This window comes from Mesocricetus auratus, unplaced genomic scaffold (genome assembly GCF_017639785.1).
Source record: "Mesocricetus auratus isolate SY011 unplaced genomic scaffold, BCM_Maur_2.0 Super-Scaffold_100007, whole genome shotgun sequence".
Taxonomy (NCBI): domain Eukaryota; kingdom Metazoa; phylum Chordata; class Mammalia; order Rodentia; family Cricetidae; genus Mesocricetus; species Mesocricetus auratus.
The window spans coordinates 56,482,577-56,502,463 of NW_024429191.1; the positions used below are offsets into that span (position 1 = coordinate 56,482,577).

The 19,887-nt window shown below is 49.3% G+C and overlaps 1 protein-coding gene across 3 annotated transcripts; it reads left to right on the forward strand.

Annotated features, from left to right (window-relative positions):
• The first annotated feature begins 14 nt into the window (after positions 1–14).
• Positions 15–19,842, forward strand: Flot2 (flotillin 2). Of its 3 annotated transcripts, none has more exons than XM_013118362.3 (11): positions 15–199; positions 8,657–8,738; positions 12,971–13,061; positions 15,512–15,635; positions 16,594–16,712; positions 16,832–16,945; positions 17,043–17,162; positions 17,247–17,461; positions 17,868–18,051; positions 18,362–18,511; positions 18,611–19,842. In XM_013118362.3, the coding sequence occupies exons 1-11, from the start codon at positions 151–153 to the stop codon at positions 18,647–18,649; spliced, it is 1,287 nt and encodes a 428-aa protein (XP_012973816.1). In that variant the 5' UTR covers positions 15–150; the 3' UTR covers positions 18,650–19,842. The 3 variants fall into 3 exon arrangements, with proteins under 3 accessions (XP_012973816.1, XP_005077092.1, XP_012973817.1); XM_005077035.4 differs by lacking the exon at positions 12,971–13,061 and adding an exon at positions 14,473–14,563 and having other exon boundaries at positions 16–199; XM_013118363.3 differs by lacking the exons at positions 15–199; positions 8,657–8,738 and adding an exon at positions 14,473–14,563 and having other exon boundaries at positions 12,975–13,061.
• The last annotated feature ends 45 nt before the right edge of the window (positions 19,843–19,887 follow it).

Consider the following 19,887-nt stretch of genomic DNA (forward strand, 5'->3'; position numbering starts at 1 on the left):
CCACACTTCCGGCGGGGCAGCGGCCGCTGAGGGGCGCAGGCAGGCGGCGCTGGGGGAGGCGGGATAGGCTGGGCGCGACCGGTGCTGCGGACCCGCCACAGCCCTCCAGGTCACAGCAGACCAAGGGCCTGCTTGCCTGCCTGCGGCACCATGGGCAATTGCCACACGGTGGGGCCCAACGAGGCACTGGTGGTCTCAGGTGAGGCGACGGTGAGCGTGGCGGAGAGGGGAAGGCCGGCCTAGGGTGCGGGTCCCGCGGCCGCACCTAAGCCAGCCCCGGGAGAGCAGCAGCCCTCCCGCGGCGTGGCCTCGAGTGCACAACCCTTCTCTGCTCCGTGGTGGGTTTGGGGCTTCTAAGGTGTGTGGGTTCCGGCGCCCGGTCGCGTAGCTCTGGAAGGCAGGTGTCTGACGGGGGAGGGCCTGAGGCACGGGTTCCTCTTTTCCGGGTGAGGCAGACCCGTTAATTCCGAGCAGGCTGGGGCTTGCCAGGACTTCCTGGCATCGCCCGCCCTGGAAACGCGGGTGCGGCCTCTACAGTTGGGTAACCCGGCTCTGGCCTGTAGAGCTCTAGATTACAAAATGCAGCAAGCTCTAGATTTGGCTGGGTGGGGCTGGGGGACTGCAGCATTGGGAGCCTTAAAGCTGATATTTATTTAGGTGATATATTTGGGAGACAGCTAACGCCACCTAGGGTCCTGTTGCATGCAAGCTCACAACCGTAATCACTTCTCTCCATCAGCGCTGATTTTTCAGCTTGTATGCAGAATTACTAGAGCTGCCTGCCAAAGGGGAGGTAGAAGCCCTGAGCCAGGGCTTATAGCTGCCATTCTTGGGGAGATGTAATGAGTCTACTCCCAACACGACCTTAGGTGGTGTTTGGATCGCAAAATCAATCTCTTTACTGAGACATCTCACAGTCCCCAACCCAGACTTAGTTCCAGTGGAAGAAATAAGATACCCCATCTCATTGAAGACCAGAAGTCTTGGATCAGAAGGGAAAGCAGAGGCCAACTTCGGCATCCTAAAGCCCGGGCTTGCCTCTCCCCACCCTCCATACCAAAGATGGCTTCTGGAGCCACAGAATAATTTCACTGGGTGTAGGTTTCCAGGATTTTGGAGGAGGGTTAGTTTTTGTTCTTCGGGGTTTTTTGAAGATTAATTTTATTATCTTTAAGTGTATATGTGTCTGTCTGTCTGTCTGGGGGTATGTGTAGGTGAATGCGGGTGCCCACAGAGACCCCAGGTGTTGAATCCCCCTGTAGCTGGAGTTACAGATGATTATGAGCCACCTGACATAAGTACTAGGAATTGAACTTGGGTCCTCCGGAAGAGCAATGTGTGCTCTTAATCTTTGAGCGGTATCTTCTTTTGGGAGAAAGACTTTCTTGGTGACCCTGGCTAGAACGATGAAAGCTTGCAATGATCTTCCTGCCTCTGACTCTCCATTGATGGAATAACAGGTAAATATACAGCCACACCCAGCTTGATTTTGTGTGGATGTGCTTATGGTGCTGGTAACTGAACTCATCATGTTAGTCAATCACTAACCACAATCACTGTGCCACACTCCTCAGGCCTAGAGAGCTTTCGGGCATCAGAATCTGGGGCTAAGCAGATGGGTCAGCAGGTTACACCAAGCCTGATGATCTGAGTATAATTCCCAGGACTCGTGTTGGAGGGAAAGAACCAACTACTACAGGAAGTCTATACACACACACACACACACACACACACACACACACACACACACACACGTGCGCGCGCCGACAATGTTTTCTTTCACTGGGTGTGGTCGCACCTGCCTTTAATCCAAGCACTTGGAAGACAGAGTCGGGCAGATCTTTCTCTCTCTCTGTACATAGGGCTATGGTATAGAGACCATATCAAAAAATAAATAAATATTGTTTTCAATGAATAAATTAAAAGAATCCAAAATCTGGGGCTGGAGAAATGGCTCAGGTAAAGCCACTTATTTCTCTTGTAGAGGACCTGAGTTTAATTTCCAGTACCCACATAGCAGCTAGGAGCTCTCTTAACTCCAATTCCTGGGCAGATGCCCTCTCCTGGCCTCCTTGGGCACTGTATAAGTGTGCACAGACATCCATGCAGTCAAAAGCCCACACACATAAAATTAAATTTCAAAGACACGCTGGGTGGTGGTGGCAGCCCATGCCTTTAGTCCCTGCACTGGAGAAGCAGAGGCAGGTGAATCTCTGTGAGTTTGAGACCAGCCTGGTTTACAGAGCTAGTTCCAGGACAGCCTCCAAAAGCAATACAGAGAAACCCTGTCTCAAGAAACCAAAACAAACAAAAGACAAAAAACTCAAAGATAAATTAAGAACAAAACCAACATCTACACTGCACTTTTTCTTTTTTGTGATTTTTCAGTAATCCCAGTCTCTGGGCTGAGGAGACCAAAGCTTGAGTCTGGCAACTATGGAATGAAAGGAGGTCCTGAGATGGGCTGCTGTGTACCCATCTTCTATTTTCTTAGTAGCCCGCTCTCAGGCCAGAGCCAATGCAGTAATTAATTGAAACCTGCCCTAGGGGTGGACAGAGGAAACCATGCTAAGAATCAAGGATGGGACCAGGTGATGGTGGTACTCGCCTTTAATCCTAGTACCAGGGAGCCAGAGGCAGGGAGATCGAGTTTTAGACCAGCTTGGTCTATAGAGCGAGTTCCAGGACAAGCTACAAAGCTATAAAGAAACACTGTCTCAACAGGTATTGGTGGTGCATGCCTTTAATCCCAGCACTGGGGAGGCAGAGGCAGGCAGATCTTTGTGAGTTTGAGGCCAGCCTGGTCTACAGAACGAGTCCAGACAGCCTCCAAAGCAATACAAGAGAAACCCTGTCTCGAAAAACCAAAAAAAAAAGAAACCCTGTCTCAACAAAACAAGCTATTTTCATATGTTGTCTATTTGGTTTGGTTTTTCTGGCAATTCATTAGCCTTTTAAATTTTTTCTTAGGTATTTGATGTGATGCATTTATAGACATTTTTTTATAATGAGTCCTTAGATGCAACTGGAATATTAAAAGTATTTCATACCTGTAATCCCAACACTGAGGAGACAGAAGAAGTAGTATCAAGTTCCAGGCCAGTTGGAACTACATAGTAAACCCCTGTTGCAAAAACAAAACAGGCTAGCCGGGCGTTGGTGGCGCACGCCTTTAATCCCAGCACTCGGGAGGCAGAGGCAGGCGGATCTCTGTGAGTTCGAGACCAGCCTGGTCTACTGAGCAAGTTCCAGGACAGCCTCCAAAGCCACAGAGAAACCCTGTCTCGAAAAAACAAAAAAAAACAAAAAACAAAAACAAACAAACAAAAAAAAACAGGCTGCAGAGAAGGCCCAATGGGTAAATGTCTTCCCCCACCCCCAGAACCCATGTTAAAACCAGTGCTGCAGCATGTGCTTGTAACTGTAGTGCTGGGGAGTAGAGACAGGAAGATATGTAACTCCATGGCCTGCCAATCTAACTAAAATAATGAGCTTCAGTGAGAGAGTCAATAGATGGATGATTGATAAGTAGTAGGTAGATAGATGGGCTAAAGTGGTTGAGGAAAGATATTCTAGTGTCAACCTCTGGCCTTCACATGTGCCTTTATGGACAGGTGTACACACACACACACACTCGGGCTAAGAATAATCAGAAAGCTGGGAGATAGCTTCCAGGGGAAGAGGCTGCTGGGAGTACGGGCAGCCTGCCAGGTCCCAGCTTCCTGTTACTGCCTCTGGGAACCTGGCATGTTGCCCTTGGCTACAGCCAAGCATGAACTGTGAGAGACTACTCCCAAAGACTAAATGAAAGGTAAAGGATTACACCCTGTCCTATTTGGTCTCCCACAGCTACTACTGTCCCACAATGTATTGAGAAACCTCCAAAAGCTGGTCAGAGGCAGCCATGCCCCCAGCCAGGCCAGAAGATGCAGGAGTTGTGATTTTTTACTCTTCCAATTTTATTTGATCCCAAAATGGTTCAGCTTTCAGAGTACCTGCCTGTCCTCAGAGGTGTCTCTTATAACACACCCTGGGCAGGGACTCTCACAAGTGCTTACCTTGAGAAGCAACCCTGTGGACAGGTATTTCCACTCCAGAAAAAGAGACTTAACTCTGGCCATGAGATCAAAGCCAGACTGAGCTGAAGAGTGAAATCCTGCCTTAAAAAAAAAAAAAAAAGGCAGTGGGTTGGGGGTGATGGAGAGTTGGTCCAGTGCTTAAGAACACTTGTTGCCCCTAGAGGGAACTCGAGTTTGGATCCCAGCACCCACATCAGGCAGGCAGCTCACTCCAGTTCTAGAGGATATGACACCATACTCTGGTCTCTGTGGATACCTGCCTTCACATGCACAATATAAATAAATAAAAATAGCCAGGCGGTGGTGGCCTTTAATCCCAGCACTCAGGAGGCAGAGGCAGGCGGATCTCTGTGAGTTCGAGGCCGGGCTGGACCAACAGCCTCCAAAACAATACAGAGAAACACTGTCTCGTAAAACCAAAAATAAATAAATAAATAAATTTGGAGGCTGGAGAAATGTCTCAGAGATTAAGAGCATAGGCTGCTCTTCCAGAAGTCCTGAGTTCAATTTCCAGTAACCACATGGTGGCTCACAACCATCTGTAATGAGATCTGGTGCCCTCATCTGGTGTACAGGCAGAAAACTGTACACATAATAAATAAAATAAATATTTAAAAAATGAAAAAAAAAAGGCCGGGTGTTGGTGGTGCACACCTTTAATCCCAGCACTTGGGAGGCAGAGGCAGGCAGATCTCTGTGAGTTCGAGGCCAGCCTAGTCTACAAAAGGAGTTCCAGGACAGCTTCCAAAAGCAATGCAGAGAAACCCTGTCTTGAAAAACCAAAGAAAAAAAATTTGGAGCCAGGCAGTGATGGCGCACACCTTTAACCCCAGCACTCAGGAGGCAGAGGTAGGTGGACACTTGCCTCTGCCTCCTGAGTGCTGGGATTAAAGGCTTACACCACCAATGCCTGGCTAAAAAGCCTTGTATTATTAAAACATCTTAAATGCCATATTCTAATAGGTCTTTGAACTGTTTAAAGACCATCTGTCTATGTAAATATATCCAATTAACCTTGAAAACATACCTAATAAGACTGTAAGTTTGATTTGATGACTACCATCCTGTATTTTTTAATGTAAATTATATATTAAAACAGTTGCATAAGTACAATACTCCTAACAAGAGTAAAACATACATATAGTATAGCAAAAAAAAAAAAAACCTTTACATTTGTATCAATAAACCAAAATCCATACGGATATAAAGTATTTAAGACTAGTAGTTGCTCTTTTAGTTTAAAAGTAGATCTACCTTTTATCCTATCATTTATGTATCATATCCCCTTTCTTCCTTTGGAAAGAGATCTTTGAATTTAACTCTTTTGTCTAGCCTTTTTTAAGAACTAAGACAAATAATGACTTGTATTCTTCCCCCTTAAGCCATAATAAATATCTACAACCCATCTTTTGGGAATGTGGGTATTTTTTTAGACTGCTTCCTGTTGTCTGAAGGCACTAGAATCTTTGTTAAGTCTCCTTTGGAGTATTCTATGAGGCTGGACCATCTCAGCCAGCAGCCTGAATCACCTGAGCCATCTGTTTTTATTGGTGTCTGTCTCCTTGCTCTGAAAATACATAAACTTTTAAAGATAGCATACATATCTGCATTAATACAGGTATAGACTGCATTGTACACAGGTAAAATATATCTCACGTGTCTTAGGTTTATTTCCTTTTTTTTTTTTTTTTTTTTTTTGGTTTTTTCGAGACAGGGTTTCTCTGTGGCTTTGGAGGCTGTCCTGGAACTCGCTTGGTAGTTCAGGCTGGTCTCGAACTTACAGAGATCTGCCTGCCTCTGCCTCCCGAGTGCTAGGATTAAAGGCATGCGCCACCAACAGCCCGGCTTATTTCCTTATATTTGTAGTCAGGATTTTCAGGGGTTCCCCCCATCAGACCTGATCATCTTTAACCTGAAATGAATCCACAGCCTCTCATTTCCTGTGAACTTACATTTTGAAGTCAAAATATTTTTTTCCAAAATTTGCTTATTTATTTTGTATACAGTGTTTTGCTTGCATGTATCCCTGCAGGCCAGAAGAGGGCACCAGATCTCATTACAGATGGTTGTGAGCCACCATGTGGTTGCCGGAACTTGAACTCTTAACCACTGAGCCATCTCTCTGGCCGGCCATTGTACATTTTTAAACACATTGTAACCAATCTAGAGGTTTTTCCTTCTGGATCTGTCTTTACTGACCATCTATAACCTTTTCTGTTGGTATGAACAAAACCCCAAACCTACCATGCAGCTCACTGGTAGAGCTCATGCTGGCTGCTCAACCCCACAGGCTGGGAGATGCCTCTCTGTACTGCGGCCCATGTGAGAGGCTGTGGGGACCTGCCATGCTGCTTAGCTCATGTGTGCTGGCAGCTGCCAGGAGACTTGTCTCTGTATTGCGGCCAGCATGAGAGACATGAGACGAGGAACTCAAGTTTGGCTCTGTTTTTGTGTGTTGACAACTTTTTTAAGCTTTCCTAGGTTGTATATGGATATAGGTTCCCCATGTTGGAACGCCATTTGTAGGCAGACTTTTCTTTCCCACCTGCAGTTGGGTAACTGACAGGCAGAGGCTTGATAGTTTTAAAAGCTTGGCTGATAGCTCGGACTTGTTACTAACTAGCTAACTCTTACATTTTAACTCTTACATTTTATCTACCCTCTGCCATGTGGTGGTACCTTCTTTCAGCATGACCCATTCATCTTGCTTCTTTCTGCGTTCAGCATTCTCTCTGCCCTAAAAATCCTGCTTAGCAAGCAGCCCATCAGCTTTTTGTTAGCAGTGAGAGCAACACATCTTTACAGTGTACAGAAGGGTTATGCCACAGCACCCTTTGTGCAAGACCCTGTTTTCTCAATCATTGAAAAGTAAGAAGATCCATATAAGCCATGTTTTTTTTGTTGTTGGGTTTTTTTTTTTTTTTTTTTGGTTTTTCGAGACAGGGTTTCTCTGTGGCTTTTGGAGGCTGTCCTGGAACTCGCTTGGTAGTCCAGGCTGGTCTCACAGAGATCCGCCTGCCTCTGCCTCCCGAGTGCTGGGATTAAAGGCGTGCGCCATCACCACCTGGCTTCTGGAGCATTCTTACTCAAGAAAATATTTTGCACAAAATGGTAGCCACTAGCCACATGTAGCTGTTGTACACTTTAAACATGGCTTATATGAGCCGGGCTGTTGGTGGCGCACGCCTTTAATCCCAGCACTCGGGAGGCAGAGGCAGGCGGATCTCTGTGAGTTCCAGGATGGCTACACAGTGAAACCCTGCCTCAAAAAACTAAAAAAACAAAAACAAAACAGAGTACTCCAGAAAATGGAGCTGTAGTAGAGTGCTTGGCAGATGTTCAGAAACTCCACATTCAATCCTATGCTAAAAAGAAGCAAAAAGCCAACCAGCTGTTTTGATTCCAGAATTTGCTAGCAGAGGCAGGCAGTCTCTGTGAGTCCCAGACCAGCCTGATCTACATAATGGGTCTCTGTGTCTAAAAACAAAACAAAAAAAAAAATCCTGCACCAGAAGTTACTACACGCCTGGAGAGATGGCCCAGCAGGTATGAGCACTGGCTGCTTCCAGAGGGCCCGGGTTCAAATCCCAGCACCCACATGGCGGGTCACAAACGTCTATAATGAGATCTGATGCCCTCAATGCCCTCATCTGGCCTGCAGGCATTCATGCAGACAGAACACTGTATACATAATAAGTAAATCTTTAAAAAAAAAAAAAAGAAGTTACTACACACTTGCATCAGCCATGTGCTTTGTCTGGGTTAGTCCAAGAGCTATCTGCTGTTTTCCTTACCTCAGTATCTTTGTCCTTGGGAAAAGTGCTCATCGTTTCAGTTTCATTTGGTAGTTACTGGTGGTGGTGCTGTGTATGAGACAGGTCCTCAGAGACAGTATAACCAGTTTTAAAAAAACTACCTAGATGCTTGCTGGAGAGAGGCAAACATCCTTAAGCCTTCATGAAAACCCAAACCTTTTTTCTTTCACTCCAAATCCTCTTTCCTTTTTTTTTTTTTTTTTTTTTTGAGACAGGGTTTCTTTGTATTGTTTTGGAGGTTGTCCTGGAACTCGCTTTGTAGACCAGGCTGGTCTCGAACTCACGGAGATCTGCCTGCCTCTGCCTCCTGAGTGCTGGAATTAAAGGCTTGTGCCACCAACACCCGGCCAAATCCTGTTTCCTTTAATTCATGTTTCCTGTGAGTTTCTTCGAACGATAAATTAACTCCCTGAACCCTTTACTAACACTTCCTGAACTTGATGAGTAACCACGAGAATGTGCTGAGCATGACCATGGTCAGTTTTTAGGAGGCACTTCTTCTGAAGCCTTTTCCTTCTATTGCTACTACTACAAGCTGTCCCCATAAGGGGAACAATGTGATTCTGAGTGCCCTGGGTTTGGGGAGTAGAGCACTAGCCCCACTGAGTTCCAAAACATCCAGGGCTACACAGAGAAACCCTGTCTCAAAGAAAGAAAAAAACAAAAAAAAAATTTAATGCATAAAACAGGCTAAGGTTGTGGGGATGGAAGGCAGGTAGACCAAGACCTGACTGACCAACAATGGTTTGCTTTGCTCCCCAGGGGGCTGCTGTGGCTCCGACTATAAGCAGTATGTGTTTGGCGGCTGGGCCTGGGCCTGGTGGTGTATCTCGGACACTCAGAGGTAAGGACCTTGGGGCTCTGAAATCTGTCATCCTGGTGGGCAAGAAAGAGGGATTTCCAGTGTGCCTCCTTTCACCACAGCCAGATAGAGCATCTCCATCCCACCTTCCATGGGCGGGAGGCCCCTGAGCGGAGAAACAGAACTGGATGCTCAGGATACAGAGGCACACACCAGGAAGACCTGTCTCCATAGGGTTTCTATCGCTGTAATAAAACACCATGACCAAAAGCAACTTGGGGAGGAGGGAAAATATTCCAGCCTACAACTCTCAGATCACACTGCATCACTGAGGAAGTCAGGGCAGGCACTCAAGACAAGAACCTGAAGGAGGAAAGTGACTCAGAGGCTGTGGAAGAAGAATGCTTACTGACTTGCTTTCCATGGCAATGCTCAGAATGGGCTGGGCCCTCCACACAATTATCAATCAAGAAAATAACTCAGAGACTTGCTTATAGGCCAGTCTATGGAGGCATTTTCTCAGTTAAGATCCCCTTTTTCCTGGCTGGGCACTGGTGGCGCACGCCTTTAATCCCAGCACTCGGGAGGCAGAGGCAGGCGGATCTCTGTGAGTTCGAGACCAGCCTGGTCTACTGAGCAAGTTCCAGGACAGCCTCCAAAGCCACAGAGAAACCCTGTCTCGAAAAACCAAAAAAAAAAAAAATCCCCTTTTTTCAGGTTTATCTAAGTTTCTGACAAGTTCACACACACACACACACACACACACACACACACACACACACAAGAAAAACAACCACAGCTCTTCCCCTACACCTCATTTACTGATGCTCTTTCCAGTTGGAAGTAGTCCTGCTTTTATCCCCAAAACTGCCGAAGAATCTTAGTATCTGTATTCTAGCTCAGTTAGTCAGAAAGGCTAACCAGTCTCATGTCTGTTGTCCCAGCCTTCAGGAGGTCTGAAGTGAAAGGCTGCTGTAAATGTGACACCGACCCTTTAAGCTATGTAGTTCCAGTCCAGGTTGGCACACACAGAAAGACCATGTCTCAACAATATCTTAATTATACCTGACATGTTAGTGTATGCTTGCAACCCTGAACACTTGGCAAGTGAAGGCAGAAGAATCAGTTCAGGGCCGGCCTGAGCTAATAATGAATTTGAGACCAACCTGGTCTGCTTGAAACCCTGTTTCAAAACAAACAAATTTTAAAAATGTCTTAATTATACACTATTCGAAAGGAGTATACAGAGAAAGGAGATATCAGGCAGAACCTATCTGCATGTCTCCTGTACAGGCCTGGGGACAGTTCCAGCAAGAGCAAGAGTCAGAATGGCTGAAGTCATGTGTGCTCTGTAACAGCAGTAGTCTGGGTGTATAAGAAATTTTTGCCGGGGCCTGGCAACATAGTCTGGAATCCTAAGTCAGTGTGGGAAGTTTCAGCTCCTGAAGTGTCCACCATCCAAATCTCCCTTCTACTGCCTCCCCTGCTGCATCAGTGCCTACAACCCAGGAGCATTTCCTCATGGTGTCCCAAGGAGGTAGTAACCCCTCCCCCACCCCTGCCTCTGAAGCTCCCACCAGTCAGCAAAGAGCCCCATGTCTGCATGATGGTTCTGATGCCTGAGGCCCTTGGGTTTCTGTGGCATACTAAGGGTGAGGGGTGGGAAGCGTGACTTTTTAACATCACTGATTCTGAGGAACTCCTTCCACTCTCCTGCCTTCTCCCTTCACTTTATTTTTCTGACCTAAGAGAACTTTTCTATCATAATCAGTTAGTCACAGTTTCCGCTTCAGAGAGTCCTAGGCACACCTGACTGGATCAGCTAGCCTGCCAGAAGGCCTGGGAACACCCTCCAAAGACACCCACACGCCAGGCCCAGACAGCTGGACTTGGCCAGAGATCGGTCCTGTATGGATAGCCATCGCTGAGCAATGGCCCTGCACCCTGTTCTCTCCACCTCAGGTCTCCTACTCCTAGATCTTACCCCAGGGAGCAGAGCTCCAAAACAGGAAGGCTAAGCTTTCCTTACAGAGGGTTGAAGTGAGGGCGGCCCTCCTTCAACATGCTTCCTCTGGGTGAGGAGTCTTCACCCACAGCTTCCTCCCCTCTTAGCCTCTTCTCCAGCCCCTAGCCCACTTGTGGGACATCTCCATGGCCAGTTACCTTTATTTCCCTAGCCTGACAGGAGGCTTGTGGGTTAGAGTGGAGGCCTCTAGCCTAGTGTGGTGGCAAACTCAGGAAGCTGGAATCGGGCTACGAAGAATCTCGACTAGTGGACTAGGCATATCGACAGTCTCAAGAAGAAGGGAGGGAAGCTGGAGGCTTAACTCTGGTGAAGAGCACCTGTTAAGGCTTAGTTCTAACTTATTCCTCACAACTGTCTGTAACTCCAGCCCTGGAGTCTCATGCCCTCTTCTGCCCTCCTTGGGAACCAGGCACACACAGTACACAATCACACATGCATGCAGACACTTCTGAACATACAAGTAAAATTTAAAAATCTTTACAAAGAAAGAGGAATCAAACATCTAACTCGGCCTCCCTTTTGAAGAACTTTCCACAGCCACTATGATGTCACCACCTGTGGTGGTCACCATTCTTCCTCGAGGCTCAGTGAGTCCTCCTGCTTTTCTTTGCTGCAACACCCTCTGTACTCCTGAGGCCTTTATGTGGGCAGCTCTTTCCTCCTACCTGAGTAATTCTTCCACTTCTGGCGTCTGAGCTGCAGCCTGTCTCCCTCCCTCCCTCCTCCCTCCCTTCCTCCCTCCCTTCCCCTTTCCTTCCCTCCTTCCCCCTCCCTCCCTCCCTCCCTCCCTCCCTCCCTCCCTCCTTCCTCCCTTCCCTTTTTCCCTTCCTCCCTGTCTCTTTTTCCTCTTCCCTTACCCCCTCCTGCTGCCCTCTCCTTTCCCACAAGAAAGTTCTGGTGGGTTCCTGTCTGAGCCAGGTCAATGTGTAGTGAAAGTGGTTTAGTATTTGTCCAGCATGTTCAAGGCCCCGGGTCCCATCCCCAGCACTGAAAATAAGATGTAAAAAGTACTCTTAGGCCTAGGGATGCCAGAGTTAAGGGATCAAATGAAGGCAACCTTTGCACACCTGCATGGCTAGAGCTCCCAGGCTGCAGCTGTGAGAACTGCCCCTCCCAGAGATGAGGTGGGAGTTCTGTGTTGCCCACCCCTCCGCAGTTCTCCTCCTTCATCTGCTTCTGCCCCTTTACTCTCAGCCTCTGCTCTCCCTTCCTTGGGTTTAAGGAACCCGTTCACCCATTCACACTATCTGTAGCCCGGCTCTGCCTGGACCACTGCCCTGCGCATGTGCACACAGCTGGAGTTACTCTCGCAGTCTACAGGCACTTGGTTTCCTTTTTTCTTTTCCTTTCCTGTTGGTTGGTTGGTTGGTTGGTTGGTTGGTTGGTTGGTTGGTTGAGACAGGGTTTCTCTGTGTAGCCCTGACTGTCCTGGAACTCATTCTTTTAGACCAGGCTAGCCTTGATCTTACAGAGATCCGCCTGCTTCTGCTTCCCAAGTGCTGGGATTAAAGGTGTGGGCCACCACTGCCCGCCTTGTTTTCTTCACTGGTACTCTTTACTTTGCCCATGCCCAGCTTTGGGATTCCAAATAATAATATTCCATCGTCCTCATCCATCTCTGTGAATATTCTTGCATAAGTCTTCTTTCTTTCCCAGCCTTCTTTGATCCCCCTTCCCAGTCAGACATCCCAAATTTTCTTTGAGATTTCCTAGATCTAAATTATCTTTTTAGTGACTTTAACCCCAACCTTGAGGGTCCATTCCCCAAACAGGATTAAGTATTTGCTGTATCTCTTTAATTCCCAGAGTGGCCACCTCATCCTGACTTCTGGAAACAGGTTTTCTGGTGTTAGGGGATGGAGATAAGGATAAGTTCCCCCAGGTCATGGCAGGAATATCTTGGGAAAGTGATATTGTTGCAACCTGAGTGCCCTCTCCATAGGCCTCCTGACTTCTGGTCCTGGGCTCTGGAGACTAGCACACCTCTTCCCCAGCCCAGCAGCTCCTGCTTGAAAAGGGGGTGGGGACAAGACAAGAGGCTAGAAAGCCTCAGGCCAACAAGGGGTACCTGTGTTCTTGTACAACCTTAGAACTGAGCTGGCGGGGGGTGGGTGGAAATATCGAGAGCACCACACCATGCCCCATGTGTCAGGCATCCATGCTTATCTGGTAACCACTATGTGTGTTTGCTGTGTCCCTTCCTACCCTTCCTGTCCCTACCTTACCCTACCCCCTGGCTGCTCCTCAGACTGTCTCTGGAGGTTATGACCATCCTGTGTCGCTGTGAGAATATTGAAACGTCGGAGGGGGTCCCGCTATTCGTAACAGGGGTTGCACAGGTAATAACCCACTGGCTTCCTCCTCTGTGTCTAACTTCTCTTCCTGCCCTGTGGGGCCTGGCAGGCAGAAGCTGGATGGACTCTCCTCCTGAGAGTGTGCCTCCCTCCCCACTCTTCTCTGCTGCTCTGGGTACCAAAGTAGATTCAGGTAGATCCCCAGGTTCCTTTGTCCCTTAAGGCTGCAAGTATAGAACACTCAGGGGGTTCTGGAAGTTCTGCCAGGTCACCCGGTGGCTGTCATGCAGCCATAGCTGAGCAGTTCTGAGAGCTTTTTTTCTGGCCTGCAGATCCCATCTTCCTTCTTCGAGTGTCAGCTCTCTGGTGTGCACTTTCTTTGTCTCAGGAACTGGGACCGAGGCAGTGGACATCAGAAACCCTTGCCAGCTGTTGCTAGCACCTCCCCAGCTGGAGAGGTTTAAACAGTATCTTGCCCTTCCTTTTCCTCAATATTGAGTTTCCCTGCAAAAATCCATCCTACCAGTTCTAGAGAGGAAGGATACCCTAATCCGTTATCTTTTGCACCCAAGAGAAAGGCAGGCTGCACTACAGAGGCCCAAGAAGCAACTCAGAATACCTTGTGTGGAACAAGTAGTGTCCAGGCTTCCCTCAGGAACCATAATTCCTTCTATTCCCATACTATACTTGAGACCTCTGACAATGCCCAGATGTCTTTAAGCTTAGATAAATTAAGACATAAGGAGTCAGATTTTTGGGGCATAGCAGCTCTTTCTATGGTTAAAATGCCAGTATAACCCCAGCCTGCATTTTCCATATGACCTCTGTAGACCCAATACCAAAGGGTGTCCTTAATTCATAACCCGTGGCCAGGAAGAGGAACCAGACAGCTTCCTTGGCAAGGGGTGAGGGTAGGGTTCTTTATATATTGGCCTAGCTGTGGGCATACCCTCAGCATGCCTGCCTAATAGGCAGAGCTTTCTAGATAGCCCTCTAAAGCATACTGAGGTACTGCATAGACCCATGGAGTAAATAGGGACCCCCAGAAACATTCAGATGACACCCATGCACAGTCTCCATGACAGTCTGGAGTCCCAGCACCTGCTTTCTGTCCTAGAACACCATATACTACTATAGCCTTTCCCTGTCCCCATCAGGCCCAGGGCACCACAGCCACTTCTTTCTTGCTTGATTTTCCTCACAATTCAAGCTGGGATGATGAACATAAAGCATATGTACATATAAGTCACCCACTTACCTACTTCCCAGAGCCACCTGCTCCTACTCTGCCCTCCCTCCCATGATCTTGGCACACACAGCCAGCTACATACCTCTGAAGACTCCTCTTTACCGGGACCTTTGGTCTGTCCCAGCTGGAACAGTGAGGTACTGGACTCTTCCACACCCCAAGCCCTGGGCTCCCAGACCCATGCCCCTGTTTTGCATTTCTTGGCAGGATTTCCCTAGAGATTATGACGTTGCAGCCCCGCTGTGAGGACGTAGAGACGGCCGAGGGGGTAGCTTTAACTGTGACGGGTGTCGCACAGGTATAGTAACTCAGCAGCCCCACGCATGTCCATTGAGGTGCCTCGTCCCCATTCTGGGGTTGGGGGGAGGAGGAGAGGACACCAACCAGGGGATGTCTCTCTCCAGAACTCCTGTCACCTCTACAACAGGATCATCATCATTGGAACATGTCCACTTGGCCCACTTGGCTACCCAGCAAAACTAACAGACACTTTCTCTCCTCAGTGATCCTCTCAGGACAAAACCAGTGTTGAGGGCTCCTGTCTCACTAATCCACCCTCGTTTTTTACAGGCAGAGGACACAGCAGAGCCCAGAGTTCTGGCCTCCCCTATTCCCTGGATGGCCCAGAGGAACAGTTTCTGTGAGGCAGGAAGTTCTTGCCTCTAGGTTTTATAGGAACTGCTTATCTACCTCAGCTGGGGCCTGGGAGAGTGTCCCACCCTAACCACCCTCAACTTCACAGGGCAGTGAGGTTCTTTACCTGTTATTGTGTCTGAGGAGGGAATTGACAGAACACCTGGAGAGGCAAAGACTGTCATTTACACCCTGAGGACCTGTCTCCTGCCCTGTCTAGGCTCTTTCCGACTCCATTTGTCTGACTGTGTCTCTATTGCTCATTCTCCTTTTCATACTTGCTACCCCTATGCCTGAGGGGCTTCCATCCATAGGGAGGCTGCAGGGGAAGAGCTGGCTAGTATGGGGCAGGGGGCTGGAGGGGTGGGAAGATAAGCCCAAAGGTGTGGGAGAGAGGCCAAGTCAGGGCCTCAGACCACCACTGAGGACTGGGTCTCAGTGTGAGAGGTCCTTATATGGCAGCCCTCCCTTCAGGGGTCTCACACGCCCCCTTTGCAGCCCCAGGGTCAAGAAGTCTGACAAGGAGGGTGGAGCACAGCTGCCCATCAGCTCTGCATATCAGGACCTGGGCTTCCATCTGCCTTCCAGCTGACCCAGGTGTCTGTTCTGGCAGGTGAAGATCATGACAGAGAAGGAGCTCCTAGCCGTGGCCTGTGAACAGTTCCTGGGCAAGAATGTGCAGGACATCAAGAATGTCGTCCTACAGACCCTGGAGGGGCATCTACGCTCCATCCTTGGTGAGGCCCTGCCCAGCCTCTGAGCCAGGGCCAGGAACATGTGCATGGCTGGGCCGGGAGCCTGTCCCACTGAGGTTTGAGCTAAAATATTTTCTAAGTTTTTAATTTCCAAACTCAAGGTGGACTGAAGGTGTAGTTCAGTGATAAAGCGGAGCATGCAAAGGGCCCTGTGTTTGATCCCCAATGCTAGAAGGAAAAAAGGCTTTTAAAAGGTCACCACATGCTGGGAATGGTGGCAGACACCTTTAATCCAGCACTTTAAAGGCAGAGGCAGGGGATCTGCAAGATCAAAGCTGGTATGCAGAGTGCAAGGCCAGCCAGGGATCTGGCAGATTCTCAAAAATATTAAATAAAACCTAAACAGCCACCATTGCCAGGCAGTGGCGGTGGCATATACCTTTAATTTCAGCACTCAGGACGCAGAGACAGGCAGATCTCTGAGTATGAGGTCATCCTGGCCTACATAGTGAATTCTACAACAACCAGGGTTACACAGAGAAACTCTGTCTTGAAGGAGAAAAAAAAACTTTTTTTGGTTTTGTTTTTTGAGACAGGGTTTCTCTGTGGCTTTGGAGGCTGTCCTGGAACTAGCTCTTGTAGACCAGGCTGGTCTGGAACTCACAGAGTTCTGCTTGCCTCTGCCTCCCGAGTGCTGTGATTAAAGGCATGCGCCACCATACCCAGCTTCTTTTTTTTTAATGGGGACTCAAAAGAGGAGGGTAATGAAGTCACAGTTGGCAGACCTCTGAGATATCTGGTATTACTTAGGACGCATTTGCTCATTCATCCTGATCTCTACACAAGGAAGCTCAGTGTTAACCACTTGGAAAGGAACCCCAGAAAGATGGAGCTTACACTGCTTGACCTTCACATGCACCCAGGCTTGCCCTCAAATGCTTCCTCCCTTCCTCAGCTGCCTAGTCCCTGGAAATTGGTTTATGCTCCTTCTGTCCTTCAGGGACTCTGACTGTGGAACAGATTTATCAGGACCGAGACCAGTTTGCCAAACTGGTTCGGGAAGTGGCAGCCCCTGATGTTGGCCGTATGGGCATCGAAATCCTCAGCTTCACCATCAAGGTAAGATGTAGTAGGAAAACTTTACCATGTGTCCATCTGGGAGACAGGTACCTGGTAGGAGGGACCACTATGAACTTAAGACTGTGTCCTGGGACAACCACCCCTCCTTCCTCCTTTAGGACGTCTATGACAAAGTAGACTATCTGAGCTCGCTGGGCAAGACACAGACTGCTGTGGTGCAGAGAGATGCAGACATTGGTGTGGCAGAGGCAGAACGGGACGCAGGCATCCGGGTATGCAGGGTTTCCCTTTTGTGCCCAACACTGGAGCTCAGGGTGGATGGCCTTGAGGTCCCTCAGCTAATGCTCACCACTACCCTTGCTGCTCCAGGAAGCTGAGTGCAAGAAGGAGATGCTAGATGTGAAGTTCATGGCAGACACCAAGATTGCCGACTCCAAGAGAGCCTTTGAGCTGCAAAAGTCAGCCTTCAGCGAAGAGGTCAACATCAAGGTAAGAAGCCGGCGGTCCCCGGGCACAGGGCTCAGGGCACAGGATGTGCTGTCCTCCCTCTCATCTGCCAATCCTCCTGGACAGACAGCTGAGGCCCAGTTGGCCTATGAGCTGCAAGGGGCCCGAGAGCAGCAGAAGATCCGGCAGGAAGAGATTGAGATTGAGGTAGTGCAGCGCAAGAAGCAGATCGCTGTGGAGACCCAGGAGATCCTCCGGACAGACAAGGAGCTCATAGCCACAGTGCGCCGCCCCGCAGAGGCAGAAGCCCACCGCATCCAGCAGATCGCTGAGGGTGAAAAGTGAGAGCTTAGGCCCAGCAGGACGGCTGATGAGGCTGCCCTGCCACCAGTGCTCACCATGCTCACAACCACTGTTTAGAAGCTACACTGCCCCCTTGCCCAAGTCTGTTCCTTTCTGTGAAGCAGATAAGCTCCCAGGCCTGTTGTCTGGAAAATACACCAAGAGTCCAGGGTGCCTAGGACGGTGCTTAGCACAGAGGGCCCTAGTCGGACCCTCCCACTTGCAGCTGGGGGCTGGGGGCTGGTGCTCCACAAGAATTAGCAGGACAGGGCATATCCCCTTCCAATGTCTCCCATCCCTAACAGCCACCACAGCAGAGAGCTAGAGGTTGTGCTGGACCCAGGTAAGGTTTGGGAGAGCACAGCATCTCTTAACTAACTGATTGAGTGGCCTGGGCTCCCTTAGGGTGAAGCAAGTCCTGTTGGCACAAGCAGAAGCTGAAAAGATTCGCAAAATCGGAGAGGCAGAGGCAGCAGTCATTGAGGCAATGGGCAAGGCAGAAGCTGAGCGGATGAAGCTTAAGGCTGAGGCCTACCAGAAGTATGGGGATGCAGCCAAGATGGCCTTGGTGCTGGAGGCCCTGCCCCAGGTAAGGTTCCCTCGCACCCAAGCTTGCACTCAAAGTTCTAGTGTCCTTGCTTGGCCATTGGGCAAGTGCCAGGATTTCTCCAGTTGGTCACATCCACACTCTGCTGGCGGGTGTGATGAAAACACCCGGCAGGCAGGCAGGGGCCCTCCAGCCCGCCCGGGCTATCTGGCTTATGAACCTCTGCAGCCCATCCTTTGCTGTTCCGGTTGCTTTGGGTGAGGGGGACATGGAGAAGAGGTGAAGTGCTGCATAGGACGAGTAAACAAAAGTCAGCCCCCTCACTAAGCTCTCCAAACACCCCACCTCCTAGATTGCTGCCAAAATCTCCGCCCCCCTGACCAAAGTGGATGAGATTGTAGTTCTCAGTGGGGACAACAGCAAGGTGACATCAGAAGTGACCCGGCTGCTAGCAGAGCTGCCCGCCTCTGTGCACGCCCTCACGGGTGTGGACCTCTCAAAGGTGTGTACCTTTCTGTGGGAAGGAAGCCCTGCATGGCCCAGTGGACTGCACAGGCTAAAGGCTCAGGGCAGCAGTCCTCACAGTCCTTCGTCCTTGCAGATACCCCTGATCAAGAATGCCACTGGTGCACAGGTGTGAGGGAGGCTCCTGCAGACTCCAGTCCTTCAGCAGCTGCCTGCCCTTCCCGCGCCTGTTTAACATCACAGGGACAAGAACGTTACCGACTCTGGTGCCTTATTTTGTAGGGACCAGAAGTGCTGCGTGTTGAGTCCACCTCTGGCTGTCCTCCCTTCTCTCGTGTTAGCCTTGTCTTCTCTCTCCTCCTCACTCTCACACTAACTGCCACATTCATCCAGTGTTTTCTCTTCTGCCATATGTGCCTCTTCTCTGGCTCTGTTTCTCTCCCCTTCTCCCCACCTCCACACACATCATATAGTTTAAGCTGAAGTTGGAGTTGTTTATTATAATCACTGTCTGTCTGTGAGGAGTGACCCCACTGCTCCTCAGAATCCTGGTGCCTTCAAGTTCTACATGAATCTTGTCTGTCTTCCCTAGTCCTGGCAGAGCCCAGCATGGGTACAAGGGTTCTGGGTAGGACATCACTCTCCTCTCTCCCCATCTGAACTTCCTAGCCCACAGGAAGCCCACAACCCACACACTCTTGCCCTTTGAGGCCTGAGTGGTCATGGCCTATTGGGCCTAGAGTAATGCCTGTCACACCCACACCCAGGCCCCAGGGCTGATGTTAAACCTGTCCCTCTGCCCTGCACCCCAGAGGCACAAAGGCAAGGCCTCTTGTCTGTAGCAGCTTCCTCAGTTTATTACTGCCTTAGGAGGCCCTGCTCGTGCTCAGGGACATCCCCTTCATTGGCTTGTCCTTGACTGGGGGGTGGGTCTTAGTCCAATTCTGTCTTTCTGGGGTCAGTGTCTAGCTCTGTTGGGAACAGAAACGTTTATAGATCTTCCTGCTAGGGCTATGCTATCCTGGGCTCTCCTAGGGGGGCAAGCCTGTGCCAACCTTAAGAGAATCAAGTGCTGTAGACTGGCCAAACCTCATTCTATGCCATTTTCTTCTCAGCCAGCATGATGGGTTCTATCCATGGGAAGCAGCTAAATCTTCTGTATCTTTGCACCATTGGTGGCAGAAGAGCCCAGTCCCAAGTGTCGTATTGAGATGCAAGGGTACCCATGGTCCCAGTCCCCACCCTGGCCCTGCCCCAGCCTGTGTAGCTGTTCTGCATGTGAATGCTGCATGTCTGGTCTGGGGTTTAGATGTTGCACTGCCCCACTGCCTGTTCCCCTCTGGTAAAAATAAAGATCTCTTATGCCCACACCTTTCGTTGTGTATTCTATGAGGAGAGAGAGTAGGAACCAAG